The sequence below is a fragment of the Onychostoma macrolepis genome, chromosome 19 (assembly GCF_012432095.1).
Source record: "Onychostoma macrolepis isolate SWU-2019 chromosome 19, ASM1243209v1, whole genome shotgun sequence".
NCBI lineage: Eukaryota > Metazoa > Chordata > Actinopteri > Cypriniformes > Cyprinidae > Onychostoma > Onychostoma macrolepis.
The window spans coordinates 31,835,345-31,855,344 of record NC_081173.1 but is presented as its reverse complement, the minus strand read 5'-3'; the positions used below and the strand labels follow the sequence as shown (position 1 = coordinate 31,855,344).

Sequence of the window (20,000 nt, the reverse complement as noted above, 5' to 3'; positions counted from 1 at the left end):
GGGGCTAAACAGGCAGCGCTGTAGAATCGGTGGGCGGGGCTAAACAGGCAGCGATGTAGAAGCAGGCTTGATCTTCTTCTGCGGAGGTGGGCTTTCGCCTCACTATTACATCATAAAGTGGCACATTCCACAAGCTGTCGTTTTCTGAGCTTGGTTTCAATTAAAGCTGTTTTTAAACTAATGAGAACGTTTTGAGTTCTGAAACTTACATGATGTTTTTATAGTACAGTGACCTCTTATATGTCAAAAGATCAAGAGAATTTTGGTTTCTCAGCTCATGACCCCTTTACAGTTTTTTATCTACTGTTTGTGTTTTATTTGAAATCTACTTTAGTAGTTGATCAGTAACAGTACTAACGCTGTATCTGATGCCTCAGCTGACGTGATTCTGTCTGGTGACTTTCAGATGAAGATGTTTGACAAGAACCAGGATGGGCGTCTGGATCTGAATGATTTGGCGAGGTGATGATGATTGGTCAATCGGATGTGTGTGTGTGTGTGTGTGTTATCTCAGTCTGGTTTAGTGCGTGTCTCTTTCTGTGTGTTATTGATTATTTGGTGATGATCTGAAGTGTTTCTTCTCACAGGATCCTGGCGCTGAAGGAGAACTTCCTGCTGAAGTTTGAGATGGAGGCGAGTGAGATATAAGCTAGATCGGGCTGTCGCTGGATATTGTGGGTGGTGTGACGGTATAATGAGGGGTTTGTGTGGAGCGAGTCCATCTGATCAGTGGGAGGATGAGATGATCCTAAAATAACCCGTAATCAGGCCCCTGTGGCTAGCAGCGCTGGTTAACTCTGTCAATGGTGTGTTCCTCAGGCCTGCAGTCATGAGGATCGACGGAGGGACTTTGAGAAGATCTTCGCTCACTATGACGTGGTGAGTGTCAATGAGATACGAGGATAGTTTTATTAATGCTTTGAATTAGTTTTTATATTTAGATTACATTTTAATGTTAGTTATATTTTTAGTTGCTTTGTTGTCATTTTAATTAGTTTTGTTTTTGTATGTCTGTATAGTTTTCATTGTAGTTTTAGTTTTTTAGTACATAAAGTTAAACTGAATCAACATGATATTATGTTGTTTTGTCTTCTAGTTGAAATATGTTTTCATTTTTTTAATATTTTATTTTATTTTAGTTCATTTTATTTCAAGTAATGAAAATGTTTTTATGGTTTTAGTTTTAGTGTTACTCTTGTTTCAGTTGTTATTTTTGTACTTTAACTCAAACCAGTTTCATTTTGAGATACTGTTATAACTTGTATTAATTGTTTGTATTAGTTTTATTTTTAATTTTAATTATATATTTCAATAATTTTGTGTTTTTTTGTCTTTTTATTAGTGTTTCAATGTCTATATAGTTTTTAAATTGATTTGTATTTACGTTTTAGTTGTTTTAGTACATCAAGTTAAATTAAATGAAAATAAGAAATGTAGCTAAAATAAGATAAAAAAATATATATATATATATTCTTTTTTTCATTTTCCTTTTAATGTTTTAGCATTTTTGTTGTGTTTTGTCATTTGTATTAGTTCATTATATTATATGGTATTTTTAATTTTACTTTTAATTATAAATTAAATGAAATTGAAAAATTTGCCTTGGTAGCTAACAGAAATAATAATAATAATAAAAAAAAAAACTTATTTTATTTCAGTTAATGTTAGTTTTATCAAATAACAATTTTTAACATGGTTTTAGTTTTGGTTTAACCCTGTGTTTGTGTGTGTGTGTGTGTGTGTGTGTGTGTGTGTGTGTGTGTGTGTGTGTGTGTGTGTCTGTGTGTGTGTGTGTGTGTCTGTGTGTCTGTGTGTGTGTGTGTGTGTGTGTGTGTGTGTGTGTCTGTGTGTGTGTGTGTGTGTTTGTTTGTGTGTGTGTGTGTGTGTGTGTGTGTGTGTGTGTGTGTGTGTGTGTCTGTGTGTGTGTGTGTGTCTGTGTGTGTGTGTGTGTGTGTGTGTGTGTGTGTGTGTGTGTGTGTGTGTGTGTGTGTGTGTGTGTGTGTGTGTGTGTGTGTGTGTGTGTGTGTGTGTGTGTGTGTGTGTGTGTGTGTGTGTGTGTGTGTGTGTGTCTGTGTGTGTGTGTGTGTGTGTGTCTGTGTCTGTGTCTGTGTCTGTGTCTGTGTCTGTGTCTGTGTCTGTGTGTGTGTGTGTGTGTGTGTGTGTGTGTGTGTGTGTGTGTGTCTGTGTGTGTGTGTGTGTGTGTGTGTGTGTGTGTGTGTGTGTGTGTGTGTGTGTGTGTGTGTGTGTGTGTGTGTGTGTGTGTGTGTGTGTGTGTGTGTGTGTGTGTGTGTGTGTGTGTCTGTGTGTGTGTGTGTGTGTGTGTGTCTGTGTGTGTGTGTGTGTGTGTGTGTGTGTGTGTGTGTGTGTGTGTGTGTGTGTGTGTGTGTGTGTGTGTGTGTGTGTGTGTGTGTGTCTGTGTGTGTGTGTGTGTGTGTGTGTGTGTGTGTGTGTGTGTGTGTGTGTGTGTCAGAGTAACACTGGTGCTCTGGAGGCGCGGAGGTCGATGGTTTTGTTAAAGACATGATGGAGCTGGTGAAGGTAAAGACACTGATTATGTCACAGAAATCCCGTTTATAACCCCAGACAGGGCTGGTTGGTTAGTTGGTTAGTTATTTGTTTGTGTTTTTCAGCCCAGTCTCAGCGGCTCAGACCTGGACAAGTTCAAGCAGGTTCTGCTGGGTCACTGTGACATCAACAGAGACGGAAAGATCCAGAAGAACGAGCTAGCGCTGTGTCTGGGGCTCAAGTTCAATCCCTGATTTGTGTGTGTGTGTGTGTGTGTGTGTGTGCTGACAGTAATTAGTGGTCAGTAGTGTGTGTGTCTGTCATTAGTGTCTGTTACTCACTCTGTGTGTGTGTGTGTGTGTGTCAGGTGATCATTAAAGGGATACTCCACCCCAAAATGAAAATCTTGTCATTAATTACTCACCTCCATGTCGTTCCAAACCCGTAAAAGCTTCGCTCGTCTTAATTTAACAATTTAAGATATTTTGGATGAGAACCGGGAGGTTTGTGACTGTCCCATTGACTGCCAAGTAAATAACACGGTCAGGGTCCAGAAAAGATGGGACAGTCACAAACCTCCCGGTTCTCATCCAAAATATCTTAAATTGTTAAATTAAGACGAGCGAAGCTTTTACGGGTTTGGAACGACATGGAGGTGAGTAATTAATGACAAGATTTTCATTTTGGGGTGGAGTATCCCTTTAATCAGGCGGATCAGTGATTATTAATCATTAAAAGTCAAACTCAAAATCATCTGCTCAAGGCTTGTTTTAATTCTTCTTCTCCAGTTGATTCATAATTGTGACCCTGGAGCACAAAACCAGTCATAAGGGTCAATTTTTTTGAAATTGGGATTTATGCATCATCTGAAAGCTGAACAAATAATCTTTCCATTGATGTAATGTTTGTTAGGATCGGACAATATTTGAAAATCTGGAATCTGAGGGAGCAAAAAAATCTAAATATAGAGAAAATCACCTTTAAAGTTGTTCAAGTTTACAGAATATCTTCATGGAACATGATCTTTACTTAATATATTATGATTACTCATGACTGCTTTTGTGCTGCAGGGTCATGTATGAATATTTAATCTTCTTTTTTAGTCGTCAGATGATTATTTGTAATCCCTTTTATGCCTAAATCCCCTATTATATGTATGAATAGTGGGAAAAGACCCTCTCTTAAATGTGATTTTATTTAATTTAATGTTATCTAGTTATTTTATTGTTCTCAATTTATTTTTAGTTTACTTCCTGTTATGTGCAGTGGTTATAATTGTACTGTATGAATGTTTGTGTTTACTGTATTTACATAATATGAATTGCCATTAAATATACAGTGCATTATATCTATCTATCTATCTATCTATCTATCTATCTATCTATCTATCTATCTATCTATCTATCTATCTATCTATCTGTATGTATAAGATTTGTTGTGCTAAAAAATACAAACAGACCACAAATAATGTGAAACACTGCAATCTCTTCAAACATTGAGCTGCAAAGAAATCAAAAGTGCAGTCTCTAGACATTTAAAGGCCATAAAATGTGAATATCACTGTTAATAAAATCATTTGTTATCTTGCATCTCGTAATTTTTATTTCTGTTACAGATTTCATTTCTGCACATGAGAGCTGAATCACACGAATTCATTCCATTCGCAGAGAAAATCGCATTAAAATACAATTTATTGCTATTAAAATTCATAGTGTGATCAAAGGCAAGTTTTATATAATAAACACTATTTGTAATTACGTATTTGTATCATTTGTCTAGGCGGCAGGTAGTTGTTTCTCCACCAGGTGGCGCTCGGAGCTTCTAGAAGCAGAATCTTCCGTCTTTACATTTATTTATTTATTTATTATCATTGCCATTATTTTTTATTATTATTTTGATTGTATTTACATAAGAAAGTATAATCGTTTAAATACATTAAATTCTATTCTGAGAAATAAATATCTATCTGTTCCAGAATTCTCTTCGGCGGTTACTAATCACAGATGATTCTGATTGGTTCATCCGGTGCAGCGCTGAGAAAAGTAACAGGCTCACGTGACAGCCGCCTATGCGCAATAAGCAGATGAATGACTTTAGTATCGCACGCTTCGTCTTTCTATTTAAAGTAGTGTGCTAGTATAATATTCAAACTCAGCCTAGATTTATTATTTAGACCGTCAATCGACAGCTTCCGGTCCGCGAAGCCCCGCCCACTCCACCACGTGTTCGCTCTGTTTATGGACGCGGTGAGAAACGCATGCAGGATTTATTTTTCTACCTTCGCAAAAATCAGAATGACCAACTTCAGATTCATAGGTGAGAGACACCGGCGCTGAGAAAACCTCATAATGTGATGATTCATAAACGCGCGATGCAGTATTTACCATAGTAATCATGCAGCAGCAGGTCTTACTATGGTACAGGTAGTGTTTGTCACAAAAGCACATTTAAAGATGAATGATATATATGTTTATGCAGATATTGGCATTAATCTGACAGACCCGATGTTCAGAGGAGTTTACAGAGGAACTCAGAAACACGAAGGTAATGATATGACAGCTCATTACAATTCATATTCATAAGTAGATCATAGCGATAATAATAACTACAGTCAGTCCCTGAATGTTAATTAGTGGTTCATAAAGAGATTTTTTAAATGCAATTCAATATTGTGACGCTGATCATCTGAAGCTGACTTTTACTGACATATTGTGTGGTGATTTGGCTCCTAAATCGTTCTTATTATGATTAATAAGAGTGTATATGCAATTAAACATAATTATTCTGGTTGGTTTTTATATTTAGTAAATCCAAAAACTTTTTGTCTTTAGAGTCATTGGATCATATGCAAACACTATCACATCATTTAATAACTATTGATGTGTCACTATAGTTTTATTGTAATAGATTTGTTTTAGAATATAATATAATAAAGTATTTAATATTTGATGATCTGGTGTGTCAGATGATTTTCCTCAGGTCGTGGAGAGAGCGCTGAAGGTCGGCGTGCAGAAGGTCAGCTGAGCTCGTCATTCATAACTCATATGTGGTCAGAATGAGCTTGATGGTGATGTTTCCTCACAGTTCATCATCACCGGAGGAAACCTGGAGGACAGCAGAGCCGCGCTCAGACTCGCACAGACCCGAGGTGCTGCCACCCAAACTAACACTCTTACCGTACAGATTTGAACATTTCAAACATCTGTCCATAATCAGATGCTGGTTTTTAATATTGGACCCAACATTATAACAGAATGGTTATAAATAAATCAGTATCAGCATATGTATTTCAGAGAAAATGAACAAATGCAACTTGGTAACTTAAATACGTTAGCTTAAAACAACATAATGTGGTCATGTGACACAACTGTAACAGCCTGTTTCCTGTGAACGAGTGTTTCTTTGTAGCATGTTTTATGATTGATATGCTCTGTATGTGCTGTACATCAGAGGAGTTCTTCAGTACGGTGGGCTGTCACCCGACGCGCTGCGCTGAGTTTGATCAGCAGGACTCAGATCAGTACCTGACCTCTCTCACGGATCTGAGCCTCGGTGACAGACAGAAGGTGATCGCTGTGGGAGAGTGTGGCCTCGGTAATCACATCATCACATCACATCATTGTAATCACATTATGATATCATCACGTAGTCATCATAACACCCTCACCACATCATCATCATCATCATCACATCACCACACCAAAATCATGACATCATCATCATGACATCATAATCTCATCATGACACCATCATCATCATGACCACATCATGACATCATAATAATCAAATTAAAATCATGACATCATCATCATGACACTGTTCATCACATCATGACATCATAATCTCATCATGACATCATCATCACCACATCGTGACATCATAATAATCACATTAAAATCATGACATCATCACATCATGACATCATCATCACATTATATCATCACATATTCATCATAACATCATCACCCTCACTACATCATGACATCATCATCATGAATTCATCACATCAAAATCATCACATAATCATCATCATCATCATCATGACTTCATCACGTCAAAATCATCTCATGATCATCATCACATCATAACATCACCACACCAAAATCATGACATCATCATCATGACACCATCATGACATCATAATCTCATCATGACACCATCATCATGACCACATCATGACATCATAATAATCAAATCAAAATCATGACATCATCATCATGACACTGTTCATCACATCATGACATCATAATCTCATCATGACATCATCATCACCACATCGTGACATCATAATAATCACATTAAAATCATGACATCATCACATCACATCATGACATCATCATCACATTATATCATCACATATTCATCATAACATCATCACCCTCACTACATCATGACATCATCATCATGAATTCATCACATCAAAATCATCACATAATCATCATCATCATCATCATGACTTCATCACGTCAAAATCATCTCATGATCATCATCACATCATAACATCACCACACCAAAATCATGACATCATCATCATGACACCATCATGACATCATAATCTCATCATGACACCATCATCATGACCACATCATGACATCATAATAATCAAATCAAAATCATGACATCATCATCATGACACTGTTCATCACATCATGACATCATAATCTCATCATGACATCATCATCACCACATCGTGACATCATAATAATCACATTAAAATCATGACATCATCACATCACATCATGACATCATCATCACATTATATCATCACATATTCATCATAACATCATCACCCTCACTACATCATGACATCATCATCATGAATTCATCACATCAAAATCATCACATAATCATCATCATCATCATCATGACTTCATCACGTCAAAATCATCTCATGATCATCATCACATCATAACATCACCACACCAAAATCATGACATCATCATCATGACACCATCATGACATCATAATCTCATCATGACACCATCATCATGACCACATCATGACATCATAATAATCACATCAAAAACATGACATCATCATCATGACACTGTTCATCACATCATGACATCATAATCTCATCATGACATCATCACCACGTCATGACATCATATCATCTCATCGTGACATCATAATAATCACATTAAAATCATGACATCATCACATATTCATCATAACATATCATAACATCATCACCCTCACCACATCATGACATCTTCATCATGAATTCATCACATCAAAATCATCACATAATCATCATCATCATCACCACATCATGACGTCATAATAATCACTTCAAAATCACGACATCATCATCACCACATCATGACATCATAATAATCACATCAAAAGCATGACATCATCATCATGACACCATCATGACATCATCTCATCGTGAGATCATCATCATGACATCATAATAATCACATAAAAATCATGACACCATCACCACATCATAATATCATCATGACACCATCATCACCACATCATAATCATTACATCATAATAATCACATCAAAATCATGACATCATCATCATCACCACATCATGACCTCATCCTCACACAGCTCTGGTGTGACTCTTGTGTGACAGATTTCGACAGGCTGGAGTTTTGTCCGAAGGAGACGCAGCTGAAGTGAGTGTTTCACAGACTCCGCTGCTGATTTCTGCTGCTGCTGTGTGACTCGTCGTGTGTTTCTCTCGCAGGTACTTCGAGCGGCAGTTTGATCTGGCAGAAGAGACTCGCTTACCCATGTTCCTCCACTGCAGGAACTCACACACAGACTTCCTGGGTGAGTCTCGTCTGGAGGAGCGTGTGTGTGACAGCTGATCTGACATAAACTCGTGTGTGTGTGTGTCGCTCACAGACATCATGAAGAGGAATAGAGATCGGTGTGTCGGTGGAGTGGTGAGTGTTTCTGTAGCACTTTATACAATACAGTTCGATTCTTCACAGCGACACAAAGGAAAATAAGAGTGTTCCTGGCCATTCAAACAGTGTCTAAAAGCGCGAGTCACAGTTATAGGAATAGTTTTGAAAGAGCCCAACGCAGAACTTGAGGGTCTCCAGATGCGACCTAATATCTCCAGATATATTCAGTGATTTTTCTCTCCAGGCTCTTTTCTTACTCGCTTGAAGAAATGTTATATAATTCAGTGACCACCTCCTCCGTCAGGTTGCTTTCAAATAAAACTTGTTATTGTAAACAAAAGCAGGCAACATTTGCACCGCCTCCAGGGCCTTCTGATTGGTTTTGAGTGGCGCTGCATGTAAAAGTTGAAATTCTATTAACTTGACACAGCGCTCATGTGCGAGAACGCTGTGAACAGCCCCTAATGATCCAAAAGATAGTAGTGCCGTTATTCATCTTTGTTTTGGGGAGATGTGCCAGTGTTTTTTGGTGTGTTTGTCAGGTTCACTCGTTTGACGGCTCTCAGCGGGAAGCAGCGGCTCTGCTTGATCTGGATCTGTACATCGGTATCAACGGCTGGTGAGTTTCACTGAAAGATGTGTGTCTCTGGATTCATTCATCACTGACTCGCTTCTGTTTCTGTGTTTCAGCTCCTTGAAGACAGCAGAGAATCTGGAGGTGATGAAGTCTATCCCGACCGACAGACTGATGATCGAAACAGGTTCACACTCACTGCAGACCTACAGATAATACAGGACAGATGGAGATATTTGTTGTACTAGAAATTCAACAAAAATGTTTTTTTTTTGAGTTAGTTCGATTTTTAATGTTTAAAGAAGTCTCTTCTGGATTTATTTGATCAAAAATACAGTAAAAATTGTGAAATATTATTAGAATGTAAAACAGCTGTTTTCTATGTGAATATGTGTTAAACTGTAATTTATTTCTGTGATGCGCAGCTGTATTTTCAGCATCATTACTGCAGTCTTCAGTGTCACATGATCTTCAGAAATCATTCTAATATGCTGATTTGCTGCTCAAGAAACATTTCTGATTATTATCAATGTTGAAAACAGTCGTGCTGCACAATATTTTTGTGGAAATTGTGATGCATTTTATTTTTCAGGATTCACAGATTAATAGAAAGTTCAAAAGAACAGCATTTCTTTGAAATATAAATCTTTTGTAACATTATAAATGTCTTTACTGGCACTTTTGATCAATTTAATGCATCCTTGAAGAATAAAAGCATTATTTCTGCTCTAGTTTTGTTGCTGGCGTGTGTTCGGGCTCATGCGGTGGTGTTCTCTCTGCAGATGCTCCGTGGTGCAGCATTAAAAACACTCACGCCGGAGCCAAACTCATCAAAACCAGCTTCCCCACCAAGAAGAAGTGGGAGTCAGGACACTGTGTGAAGGACAGGAACGAGCCGTGCCACATCATGTGAGTGTGTGTGTGTGTGTGTGTGAGTGTGTGAGTGTGTGTGAGTGTGTGTGTGTGTGTGTGTTTGAGTGTGTGTGAGTGTGTGTTTGAGTGTGTGTGTGTGTGTGTGTGAGTGTGAGTGTGTGTGTGTGTGTGTGTGTGTGTGTGTGTGAGTGAGTGTGTGTGTGTGTGTGTGTGTGTGTGTGAGTGTGTGTGTGTGTGTGTGTGTGTGTGTGTGTGTGTGTGTGTGTGTGTTTGAGTGTGTGTGTGTGTGTGTGTGTGTGTGTGTGTTTGAGTGTGTGTGTGTGTGTGTGTGTGTGTGTGTGTGTTTGAGTGTGTGTTTGAGTGTGTGTGTGTGTGTGTGTGTGTGTTTAAGTGTGAGTGTGAGTGTGTGTGTGTGTGTGTGTGTGTGTGTGTGTGTGTGTACCTACTTAACCATATTTTGGGGACAAATTTGTACCCAAAAGTGAGCTAAACCTGACAAAATCTCCAAAAACCTCCCTTTGGGGACGTCCTCATTTGTAAAACCAGTTTAAAAATAGAGTATACAAAGGTTTTTTGAAATTGTAAAAATGCAGAAAGTTTCCTGTAAGGGGTAGGTTTAGGTGTAGGGCAATAGAAAATACGGTTTGTACAGTATAAAAACCATTACACCTATGGAGAGTCCCCATTTAGATAGCTAAGTAAACGTGTGTGTGTGTGTGTGTGTGTTTGAGTGTGAGTGTGAGTGTGTGTGTGTGTTTGAGTGAGTGTGTGTGTGTGTGTGTGTGTGTGTGTGTACCTGTTTTTCTATTCAGGTGGGGACTTAAACCTGAATACACACAGACTCATGGGGACTTGTGTCACGGCTCTGATAGCGGTTGTGTGTTTGATATCAGACAGGTGCTGGAGGTGATGGCCGCCGTCAGGGAAGAAGATCCACTGGACCTCGCTGAAACCATCTACAACAACACCACGAGACTGTTCTTCAAACACACTTCATGAGATCAACTACATACGTACCATACAACACATGCACAATAAATGTGACAAGAAACATGTAATATACTGGCTTATTGTCATTTTTGTTCATTTAAATAAAGTTGAAATAATATACATTATAAATGTAAAACTTAAAACTACATAAAAATGAGAAATGTTGCCTTTGCAACTGAAATAAGTTGAAGTTGAAGCTGCTGGAAAAAAAAAAAAAAAAAAATCTAATAATAGGAAAACAAGAAAAGGAATAAATGACTTAATAAAACAAATGCTTAACAATTCACAATATATTCAATAATATTTTAATTAAATTTGGTCCTAAATTAATTTTATATTACATTTATTTTAATATTTTATAATATTGTATTATTAATATTACTAATATTTGTAATAATATTTTATTATTTTCTGAATTTATTTTTAACTTTATTCTTTTCACTTTTTGTATTCTCTCATTTTTGTATACTTATTAATTTATTCATAATTATATTTATTTATACTGGAAATAAAACTAAAAGCAAAATGAATTAAAACTATATTAAATCTAAACAGTAATTAAAATTGTTTTTAAAAATTACAAAAATGTGCATAAAGACGCATAACAACATTTCCAAAAATGAAACTAAAATGAAACTTTAAATCTAAAAATAAAAGGCAATTCAAAATATTAATTTATATTTACATTAGTCATTTAGCAGACGCTTTTATCCAAAGCGACTTACAAATGAGGACAATCAAAACCAACAAAAGAGCAATAACTGCTAAATGACAATGTAATTCAAAATATTAAGAAAAACTACAATAGTATATAAATAATACTGAAATTACAATGTATTGACTTGCTTTTTAATGTTAAGATTTATTATCAGATCATATCAAACTCACATTTCATAAATATTCATGAGAAACACAATTTGTAGTTATTTTGCTTTTTTCCACCTGCAATTAATCATATAAGGTTATATAGTAATAATAAACCCGCGTACAGTTGTCCGGTGTAGTATTCCGTATTCTACGCAAGTACATGATCACTTCCGCGTTCCTCACATAGCAACAGCAGCAGAGCCAAAATGGCGACCGGCGGAGATCCTGCGTGACACCGAGCTGAGTCTCAGCACCGAACCCTGCGGTTCCTCATCGGCGCCATGGCCTCCGCTCACGGGCGGCTGGGTCAACACCTCCAGGCCGTGCTGGATGTGGTTCTAAGGGTCCCGAGCATCTTTATAATCGACGCCATATTCAACTCGTACTCAGATCCCGGTACCGGATGGACCGGAACCGCCGGGAGAGCATTAATCCGCGCACTGGGTGAGTCCGGTTCGCCGTGATTCGGGGTCGGGTCGGGCGTTTAATACCGGTGTACTGATGTTGCTGTTCTCACGTCAGAGATAATGAGCTTATATCGGTGAACCGGGCCTGAACACAGAACCGAATCCCGACAGTCTAATCACGCTCAAATCTTGTAATTGAAATGCAGATCAAATAAGATAAACGGCAATAAAATAAACACTTAAATGCGTATTTTGTATGTTTTCTTTGCGCTAGTTTGAAAAATATGGAAGGCTGTCTGAAAAAAATGCAATTGCGAATTTTTGTTCCACAATTCAAACTTTATTTTTTCTCGCATGCCGCATTTTTTGAGATTATATCTCGCAATTCTGACTCTCTTCTTTGAATTTTAACTGTCCATTTTGAAGTTCTGTTTTATTGTCTCTGCCAGAGTATAAAAAATGAAAAATTGTGACTTAGTATCTCACAATTTGTACTTTTTCTTGCAATTCCAAGTTGGATGTAAAATATATAAATGTAAAAAATGTAGATGTAAGAAAAAAAAGTAGCAATTATTATCTTTTTTTTATTTTTACCACCACTGATTTAGAAAAATTAAAAAGCAAATGCGACCTTTGAAAATCTGGAATCTGAGGGTGCAAAAAAATCTAAATATTGAGAAAATCACCTTTAAAGTTGTTCAAATTAAGTTCTTAGCAATGCATATTACTAATCAAAAATGAAGTTTTGATATATTTACGGTAGGAGATTTACTTAATATCTTCACGGAACATGATCTTTACTTAATATCCTAATGATTTTTGGCATAAAAGAAAATTGAATAATTTTGACCCATACAATGTATTGTTGGCTATTGCTACAAATACACCTGTGCTGCTTATGACTGCTTTTGTGCTGCAGGGTCACGTATTTACAGTATGTCAACAAACTAGATATATACACTATGGTAATTTACCCACTAAAGCTTTTAAAATAAAAACTAACATGTTTTTTTTCTCCTTGAGCACAATGAAGTCCATTTTGTCATTTCATATAAATCACAGTGATGTGCGCGGACACTTGTGCCAGTAACAGATCATAAAGCAGCATGATAAACTACATCCAATTTTTTCAAAACGTTCAGCATATACATTATATCACCACAGTAGTCCATTACTGATAGGAGTGTGCTTTCTACTAAACGTTTTCAAGCAACAAAGGAGAAACATTTTTTTAACTGAAAATAAAAATAATGCATCATTTCTGCATTGCATTGCATTTTGCACTGTTGCGACGCGAACGCTGATTTTCATCCTCTTGTTTTGCAGGTATTCTGGTTTCCAGCGTGGTTCTGGTGCTTTCCCAGAAGTCCCTGTTCAAGTTCTACACTCTGTTCGCTGCCGTTCTGCTGGGCGCGGCGTCGGTCCTCATCAACTACTACGGCACGTCGCACATCGAATTCTACAGCGCGTATAACCGAGCGGCGCTGGGCTTGGGCCTGCTGCAGCTAATGCTAGGACTGGGCTACGTTTCGCTGCTGAACGTGCCGTCGCTCTGCGCCGCGTTGCTGGTGCTGGACGTCATGCTCCCGCTGTGGGGACTGATGCTGGAGCTCCCGGCGCACGTGCGTCAGGCGCTAGCGCTAGCGTCGGGGGCGGTTCTCGCGACGCATGCGACCGTTAATCTGCTTCGGAAGCTGAAGTGGTTCTACTACTCGTGCCGCTACGTCTATCTACTCCTGCGCCATATGTACCGCATCTACGGCCTGCAGCTGCTGCTGGAGGACACCTGGAAGCGCATACGCTTCCCTGACATCCTCCGCGTTTTCTGGCTAACGCGCATGACGGCGCAAGCAGTCATCCTAGTGTACGTAGTTCGTGTGGTTCGCTCGGAAAGCGGCCTGCAGCTCGGATGGGACTTGTTTTGGGACTTGACCAGCAACTTGATCATCAGCGGCTGCGATTCGACGCTCACTGTGTTGGGAATGAGCGCCGTTATCTCGTCGCTGGCGCATTACTTGGGACTTAGCATCCTAGCGTTCATCGGCTCAACCGAGGAGGAGGATAAGCGGCTGGGGTTTGTCGCGCCAGTGCTGTTCTTCATCCTCGCTTTGCAGACGGGACTAAGCGGACTGGATCCCGAAGAGCGACTGATCCGGCTTAGCCGGAACATGTGCCTTCTGCTAACCGCGATTCTACATTTCATCCACGGAATGACGGATCCGGTGCTAATGTCGCTAAGCGCCTCGCATGTTTCGTCAGTGCGCAGGCATGTTCCCGTCCTGCTGGTGTCGCTAGGCCTGTTCGCTCTCCCCGTCCTGCTCAGCTACGTTCTCTGGCATAACTACGTGCTAAACACGTGGCTCTTTGCTGTCACCGCGTTCTGCGTGGAGCTCTGTCTCAAAGTCCTCGTTTCGCTCACCGTCTACGCGCTTTTCATGATCGACGGATTCTACAATGTGCTCTGGGAGAAACTGGACGACTACGTCTACTACGTGCGCTCCACTGGCAACGTCATCGAGTTCGTCTTCGGCGTGATCATGTTCGGAAACGGCGCTTATACGATGATGTTCGAGTCGGGAAGTAAAATCCGCGCGTGCATGATGTGCCTGCACGCGTATTTTAACATCTACCTGCAGGCGAAGAACGGCTGGAAGACGTTTATCAACCGTCGCACGGCGGTCAAAAAGATCAACTCGCTCCCGGAGGTCAAAGGCACGCAGCTGAGGGAGATCGAGGACGTTTGCGCCATCTGCTATCAGGAGTTCGCCGCGTCCGCGCGCATTACGCCGTGCCACCATTATTTCCACGCGCTGTGTTTGCGCAAGTGGCTGTATATTCAAGACACGTGTCCCATGTGCCACCAGCGCGTATACATCGAGGACGACGGACACGAGCGCACCGCGTTCTCCAATAACAACGGCTACGCCGCGCCGGGGCAGGAGAGGGCGGAGTTTGAGGGAGAAGAGGGTGGGGCCGATGTGGGCGGGGCCGCCGGAGGGGTGGAGCCTGAAGAGCTTCTGGAGGACAACGACAGCATCGAGTACGACGAGGAAGAGTGGGGGACGCAACCGGGCGTGACGCTCGTAGAAGAAGAGTACATTAACGACGACACGGACTCCAACTGAAGCAGCACGGATATTTAAATGAAAAATGATTGTGAGATCAGGGACGTTATCTTTTGTTTGCGTGTGTGTTCATATAAAAGGGCTGATCTTGTGTTTTTCCTGAAATGCTCTTGACCATGTTTGGCTGAACGATAAAGAGTAGGGCTGCAAAAGGATTAATCGTGATTAATTGATTCGATATATAAAAGTTTGTTTACATACTATATGCGTGTGCCCTGTATATATATATATATATACACATACATGTATAAATTAAGGAAAAATGTTCTATTTAGCTTTTAAATATGTACATATACACAGTACACACACATATAGTATGTAAACACAAACTTTTATTTTGAATCGTTTTGCAGCCCTAATAAAGAGTGGCGTGCTACTGTAATCGCAGTATACCTCGATATGATCACTACTGGTCTCTTGTGTGACCTCTCTTATAATTGTGTACATTATTGTACATGTAATAAAAGAATGATACACTGACGTTTGACAGTTGTCCACTGGAGAAAGCTGAATCAGCTGTTAATCTCAGTTTGACTGCGATATATTACGCTCTCCGGCAGCATTTTTCGACTCTCCTCAGTATCTGATAGTATCACACGGTGTTGCTTTATGACCTGCCTGCCGCATTTTACAATGCAATTAACACGTTTCTCCAAAACGCAGCATTTTGTTTCCTGATTTCTGGTGTTGTTGTTGAATGCAGTAACTCCATAGATGCGTGTTTGATTTCAGGTTAAACTGTTGATTTGCCAAGAGAACTGATGTAAATAAATAATCTGCTTTAGTTCTTTTGTAAATAAAACAATTAAGCTAAAGTTCTAAGTTCGAAGTGATCTGGAACTTTGCACTTGATTATATTTTTTGAACTACTTTGTTGTGGTTTGTTTTCTCACAGGTTTTTCTTTTCATTCCTTCAACATCGCATTTATTTAATTCATCTAAATCATCTCTGTAAATTTAAATATCATCACATGGGAAATGCCTATTAAATTAATTGGAATTAATTTTTTAGCTGAAAAAAAAAATAAAAGAAAGAAATCGGGGCCTTTCAAATGCTTTATACATATTTAATATTCGGTCTTACTGGTATTCAGATGGTAGTTATGACATTTTTATGTTAATATATAATTTAAAATCTTCAACTGTAGATGTATTGTTCATTGTTAGTTCATGTTAACTAACGATTTAACAATGAAGTTTTAACTAATGAGACTCAAATTCGTTACCTATTTAGTTAACATGAAGTGACTGTAAACATGAAAAACCAATGTTCTGCTGTTATTAAAGCTCAAAATTCACTTTCTGTAGCAAGTGAGGTCAAATTTGAGGATATAATTAACTAATTTTTATAAATTGTGTGCGTATTGTTTGCTAAAATTAGTGGTTGCTAAAATTAACAATATTTAGACAGTATTTATTAATCTTTGTTAATGTTATACTAATGCTGCGTTTCTAAATTAAATGTATCTGTTAACATACTGTGCACCAACATAAATCATTTTTATTTAGTAACATTCAAATGATATTAAATGCTGTAAAACAATATGATTGCTTACCGAGCTTAATCGTCTGAAAAATAGACAAATGCAAAATATGGTTTTCTTTTTAAATGGTCTTCTGTTGATTTTGGGGTGAAGTATGTATGTATTTAAAATTTTATATTGTTATGAAAAGTAATGTTGTCATATATGACTTCACTCACTACAGAAAGTGAATTTTGATCTTGGCTACATCAGAATATCAGAAAAAAAACCTCTCAGATCTTTAATAATTCTGTTCACTCATCTGTTTTCTTATGGAAGCCCATTTCTGCGACATAAGAGAAAAAAAATCATGCTTTGGTAAGTCAATTATGATTTTAAAATCATAATTACAAGATGAAAAGTTGGACTCTAAAAATCTAAATTGACATACCATGTGAAAATTATGACAAGAAAGTCATAATTATGATTTTAAAATTAAAATTATGACAAAAAGTCAAATTTATGAGATAAGGCAAAACAATATCATAATTTTGATTTGTTTTAATCTCATAATTATGACTTCGTATGACAGTGTTTTAGTACCATGTAAAAAATATAAAGAATGAAGATTATGAGAATAAAGTCTCACAAACTGAATTCTTGTCATTTTGACTTTATTCTCCAAATTTTACGACGTTACTCTTGTAAAAGATGTTATTCTCGTAATTTAGATTTTATTATCAAAATAAAACTTTATCTTACAAAGCTACGACTTTATTCTTATTAGTTGGACATTATTGTCTAAATATTTCAAGTTTAATCTTATATAAGACTTTATTCTCCTATTGCTACAAGTTTTTTCTCATAATTTTGACTCAAAATATTCTTAAAATATAACGACTTTATTCTCGATATATTAGATATTTTGGTTACATTTTATTTTAAGGTGTCCATGTTACAGCATAATTACATTTATTAATTAAATGTATTTAGGGTTTGGATTAGGGTTACTTTCATGCAATTATGCATAATGTTATTGTAATAGTAAGTACATGTAACAAGAACACCTTAAAGTAAAGTGTTTACCATATTTTTTAAGTAAAAAAAAAAAAAAAAGTCATAATTTTGACTTGTATCTATATGAATTTTTATGTCCTAATTTTGACTTGGTATGTCAAAATTTTGTGATTTAAAACTTTTATGTCATAATTAAACTTGGAATGACATAATTTTGACTTTTCATCTCATTAGTTTTTTCATTACGTGGCGGAAATGGGTTGCTGTAGTTTTCTGAATCCAGCCTCGTCATCGCAGAGCTACAGAAGGGCGCTACTGGGCATGCGCACATCAATACAGAGTAATTTTTGTCACACTGTACAACAATTACTATTTTTTTCATTCTTGTAAGGGGTAGGATTAGGGTTGGGGTTGGTGTAGACATTAATAAAACAATCTAATAGGTAGAAAATCAATTTCATTGTTCGTTTTCGGTCGGAGGGCTTTTCCGACTACATTTCCCATGGCGCATCTGCCGCTCGGAACTACATTTCCCAGCATGCAACGTCAGCGCCGTGCGCGTCAGAGAAGAAGCGTGTGGAAATTCTCAGGCGTTTTTGAACTGTCAGTAATTACACAACGATGAATCATAACGTCTAAATTATCGCACAAGAGGAATTCCCAGCCTTTCTTGCAGCAGGAATGAGAAGGCAGACGGCCGCGGATTGTTGAAGGCGCTGGGTGCGGGTTGTTTTGGTTCGGTGAGGCCGGGGTGTGTGAGTTTGACAGGCGCGGTTCTGAACTCTATGCAAACGCTCTCTGGGTTGGCGTTCCTTCATGTTTAATCGCGAGTGTTCTGGTCTGCAGTGTGTTTCAGTGCCGCGATGATCCGGCTGGCTCTGCTCCGCGCGCTCGTGGCCCGCCGCACCGGACCGGCTCAGCTGCACCAGCGGTTTCTCGGTACGCACCGGCGCAAGATCAAACCGGAGCAGCTGGAGCTTCCGAACCAGGCGCGGGAGTTCGTGTACGGCCTGAGCCCGGCGACCCGGAGCTGCTTACTGAAGGAGCTGCAGAGCTTCCAGTCCCAGACCCAAGGTAACACTGCTGCTTTACTGTAGCACCCCAGAGTATTGTGCCCTTCTTTACTGTAGGACACCGGAGTATTGTGCCCTTCTTTACTGTAGGACACCAGAGTATTGTGCCCTTCTTTACTGTAGGACACCGGAGTATTGTGCCCTTCTTTACTGTAGGACACCGGAGTATTGTGCCCTTCTTTACTGTGGCACATCGGAGTATTGTGCCCTTCTTTACTGTAGGACACCGGAGTATTGTGCCCTTCTTTACTGTGGCACATCGGAGTATTGTGCCCTGCTTTACTGTGGCACACCGGAGTATTGTGCCCTTCTTTACTGTAGGACACCGGAGTATTGTGCCCTTCTTTACTGTGGCACATCGGAGTATTGTGCCCTGCTTTACTGTGGCACACCGGAGTATTGTACCCTTCTTTACTGTGGCACATCGGAGTATTGTGCCCTTCTTTACTGTAGGACACCGGAGTATTGTGCCCTTCTTTACTGTGGCACATCGGAGTATTGTGCCCTTCTTTACTGTGGCACATCGGAGTATTGTGCCCTGCTTTACTGTGGCACCGGAGTATTGTGCCCTTCTTTACTGTAGCACATCGGAGTATTGTGCCCTTCTTTACTGTAGCACACCGGAGTATTGTGCCCTGCTTTACTGTGGCACACCAGAGTATTGTGCCCTTCTTTACTGTGGCACACCGGAGTATTGTGCCCTTCTTTACTGTGGCACACCGGAGTATTGTGCCCTGCTTTACTGTAGTACATTGGAGTATTGACTTGGGTAAAGTTGGTTTTATATTCACACATTCACAACATTCACACATTTCCGCGTTCAATAACTTTCTAATTATATGTGCAATAAAGTTATTTTTTGCTAATTCTAATCAGCGACATCATTGTAACCTACTACATTTTTTCCACAATCCATCAAAATGGCCAAGTATTGTTTTAATGTCATACTTACTTGCGAATGTCCGCTGAATGTCCAATGTAGTGTGCTTAACAAATATAAATATAAAACCAACTTTACCCAAGTGGAGTATTGTGCCCTGCTTTACTGTAGTACACCGGAGTATTGTTGGAAGCTACTTGTCACGAGGATGTTCATGACAGAAGTGGTCTGAGGTGGTCTGAGGTGGTTTGCTGGTCGTTCTCTGGGAAAAACCAGCCTAACCAGGCTGAGACACCAGATAACCACCATCCTCACCTTTACTGACCTGTTTTCTGATTCCGTCACTGTATCATGGCA

At 38.9% G+C, this 20,000-nt stretch overlaps 4 protein-coding genes across 8 annotated transcripts in view; all 4 read left to right on the top strand.

The window, feature by feature from the left end:
* Positions 1-4,092, top strand: part of scgn (secretagogin, EF-hand calcium binding protein) — a 9,470-nt gene extending 5,378 nt beyond the window's left edge. Inside the window, 7 exon segments of the mRNA XM_058754401.1 lie at positions 407-462; positions 588-633; positions 820-879; positions 2,471-2,486; positions 2,489-2,538; positions 2,631-2,872; positions 3,200-4,092. Coding sequence (XP_058610384.1) covers positions 407-462; positions 588-633; positions 820-879; positions 2,471-2,486; positions 2,489-2,538; positions 2,631-2,759 — 357 coding nt within the window. The 3' untranslated portion in view covers positions 2,760-2,872; positions 3,200-4,092.
* A 486-nt stretch (positions 4,093-4,578) lies between these two features.
* On the top strand, positions 4,579-10,879 carry tatdn1 (TatD DNase domain containing 1). Of its 2 annotated transcripts, none has more exons than XM_058754700.1 (12): positions 4,579-4,821; positions 4,984-5,049; positions 5,471-5,520; positions 5,590-5,653; positions 5,956-6,099; positions 8,095-8,137; positions 8,209-8,294; positions 8,370-8,410; positions 8,917-8,993; positions 9,065-9,135; positions 9,731-9,857; positions 10,719-10,879. In XM_058754700.1, the coding sequence occupies exons 1-12, from the start codon at positions 4,743-4,745 to the stop codon at positions 10,729-10,731; spliced, it is 861 nt and encodes a 286-aa protein (XP_058610683.1). In that variant the 5' UTR covers positions 4,579-4,742; the 3' UTR covers positions 10,732-10,879. The 2 variants fall into 2 exon arrangements, with proteins under 2 accessions (XP_058610683.1, XP_058610682.1); XM_058754699.1 differs by having other exon boundaries at positions 4,584-4,821; positions 10,715-10,879.
* Positions 10,880-11,811: 932 nt separating this feature from the next.
* Positions 11,812-16,067, top strand: rnf139 (ring finger protein 139). Its single transcript, XM_058754728.1, has 2 exons — positions 11,812-12,122; positions 13,412-16,067. Exons 1-2 carry the CDS (start codon positions 11,960-11,962, stop codon positions 15,208-15,210), a joined length of 1,962 nt encoding a protein of 653 aa, XP_058610711.1. The 5' UTR covers positions 11,812-11,959; the 3' UTR covers positions 15,211-16,067.
* A 2,176-nt stretch (positions 16,068-18,243) lies between these two features.
* tmem65 (transmembrane protein 65) overlaps positions 18,244-20,000 on the top strand; it is a 17,535-nt gene continuing 15,778 nt past the window's right edge. For 2 of the 4 annotated variants that reach the window (XR_009267270.1, XM_058753559.1), the window contains exons 1-2: positions 18,244-18,441; positions 18,537-18,764. Coding sequence is in view for 3 of the 4 variants with exons in the window: in XM_058753559.1 (XP_058609542.1) it covers positions 18,554-18,764 (211 nt within the window). In the remaining variant the exon portion in view is untranslated. Of the gene's footprint in view, positions 18,446-18,536; positions 18,765-20,000 lie in introns of all 4 variants that reach the window. The other 2 variants (XM_058753561.1, XM_058753560.1) reach the window with 2 other exon arrangements.

Bases quoted from the DNA above. Each gene is read 5' to 3' on its own strand.
- tatdn1 (XM_058754699.1), top strand. From the start codon at position 4,743: ATGGACGCGGTGAGAAACGCATGCAGGATTTATTTTTCTACCTTCGCA. The intron at 5,521-5,589 runs GTCAGCTGAGCT...GTTTCCTCACAG, and splicing joins TGAAGGTCGGCGTGCAGAAG to TTCATCATCACCGGAGGAAA. The intron at 6,100-8,094 runs GTAATCACATCA...CTTGTGTGACAG, and splicing joins TGTGGGAGAGTGTGGCCTCG to ATTTCGACAGGCTGGAGTTT.
- rnf139 (XM_058754728.1), top strand. From the start codon at position 11,960: ATGGCCTCCGCTCACGGGCGGCTGGGTCAACACCTCCAGGCCGTGCTG. The intron at 12,123-13,411 runs GTGAGTCCGGTT...CTTGTTTTGCAG, and splicing joins AGCATTAATCCGCGCACTGG to GTATTCTGGTTTCCAGCGTG.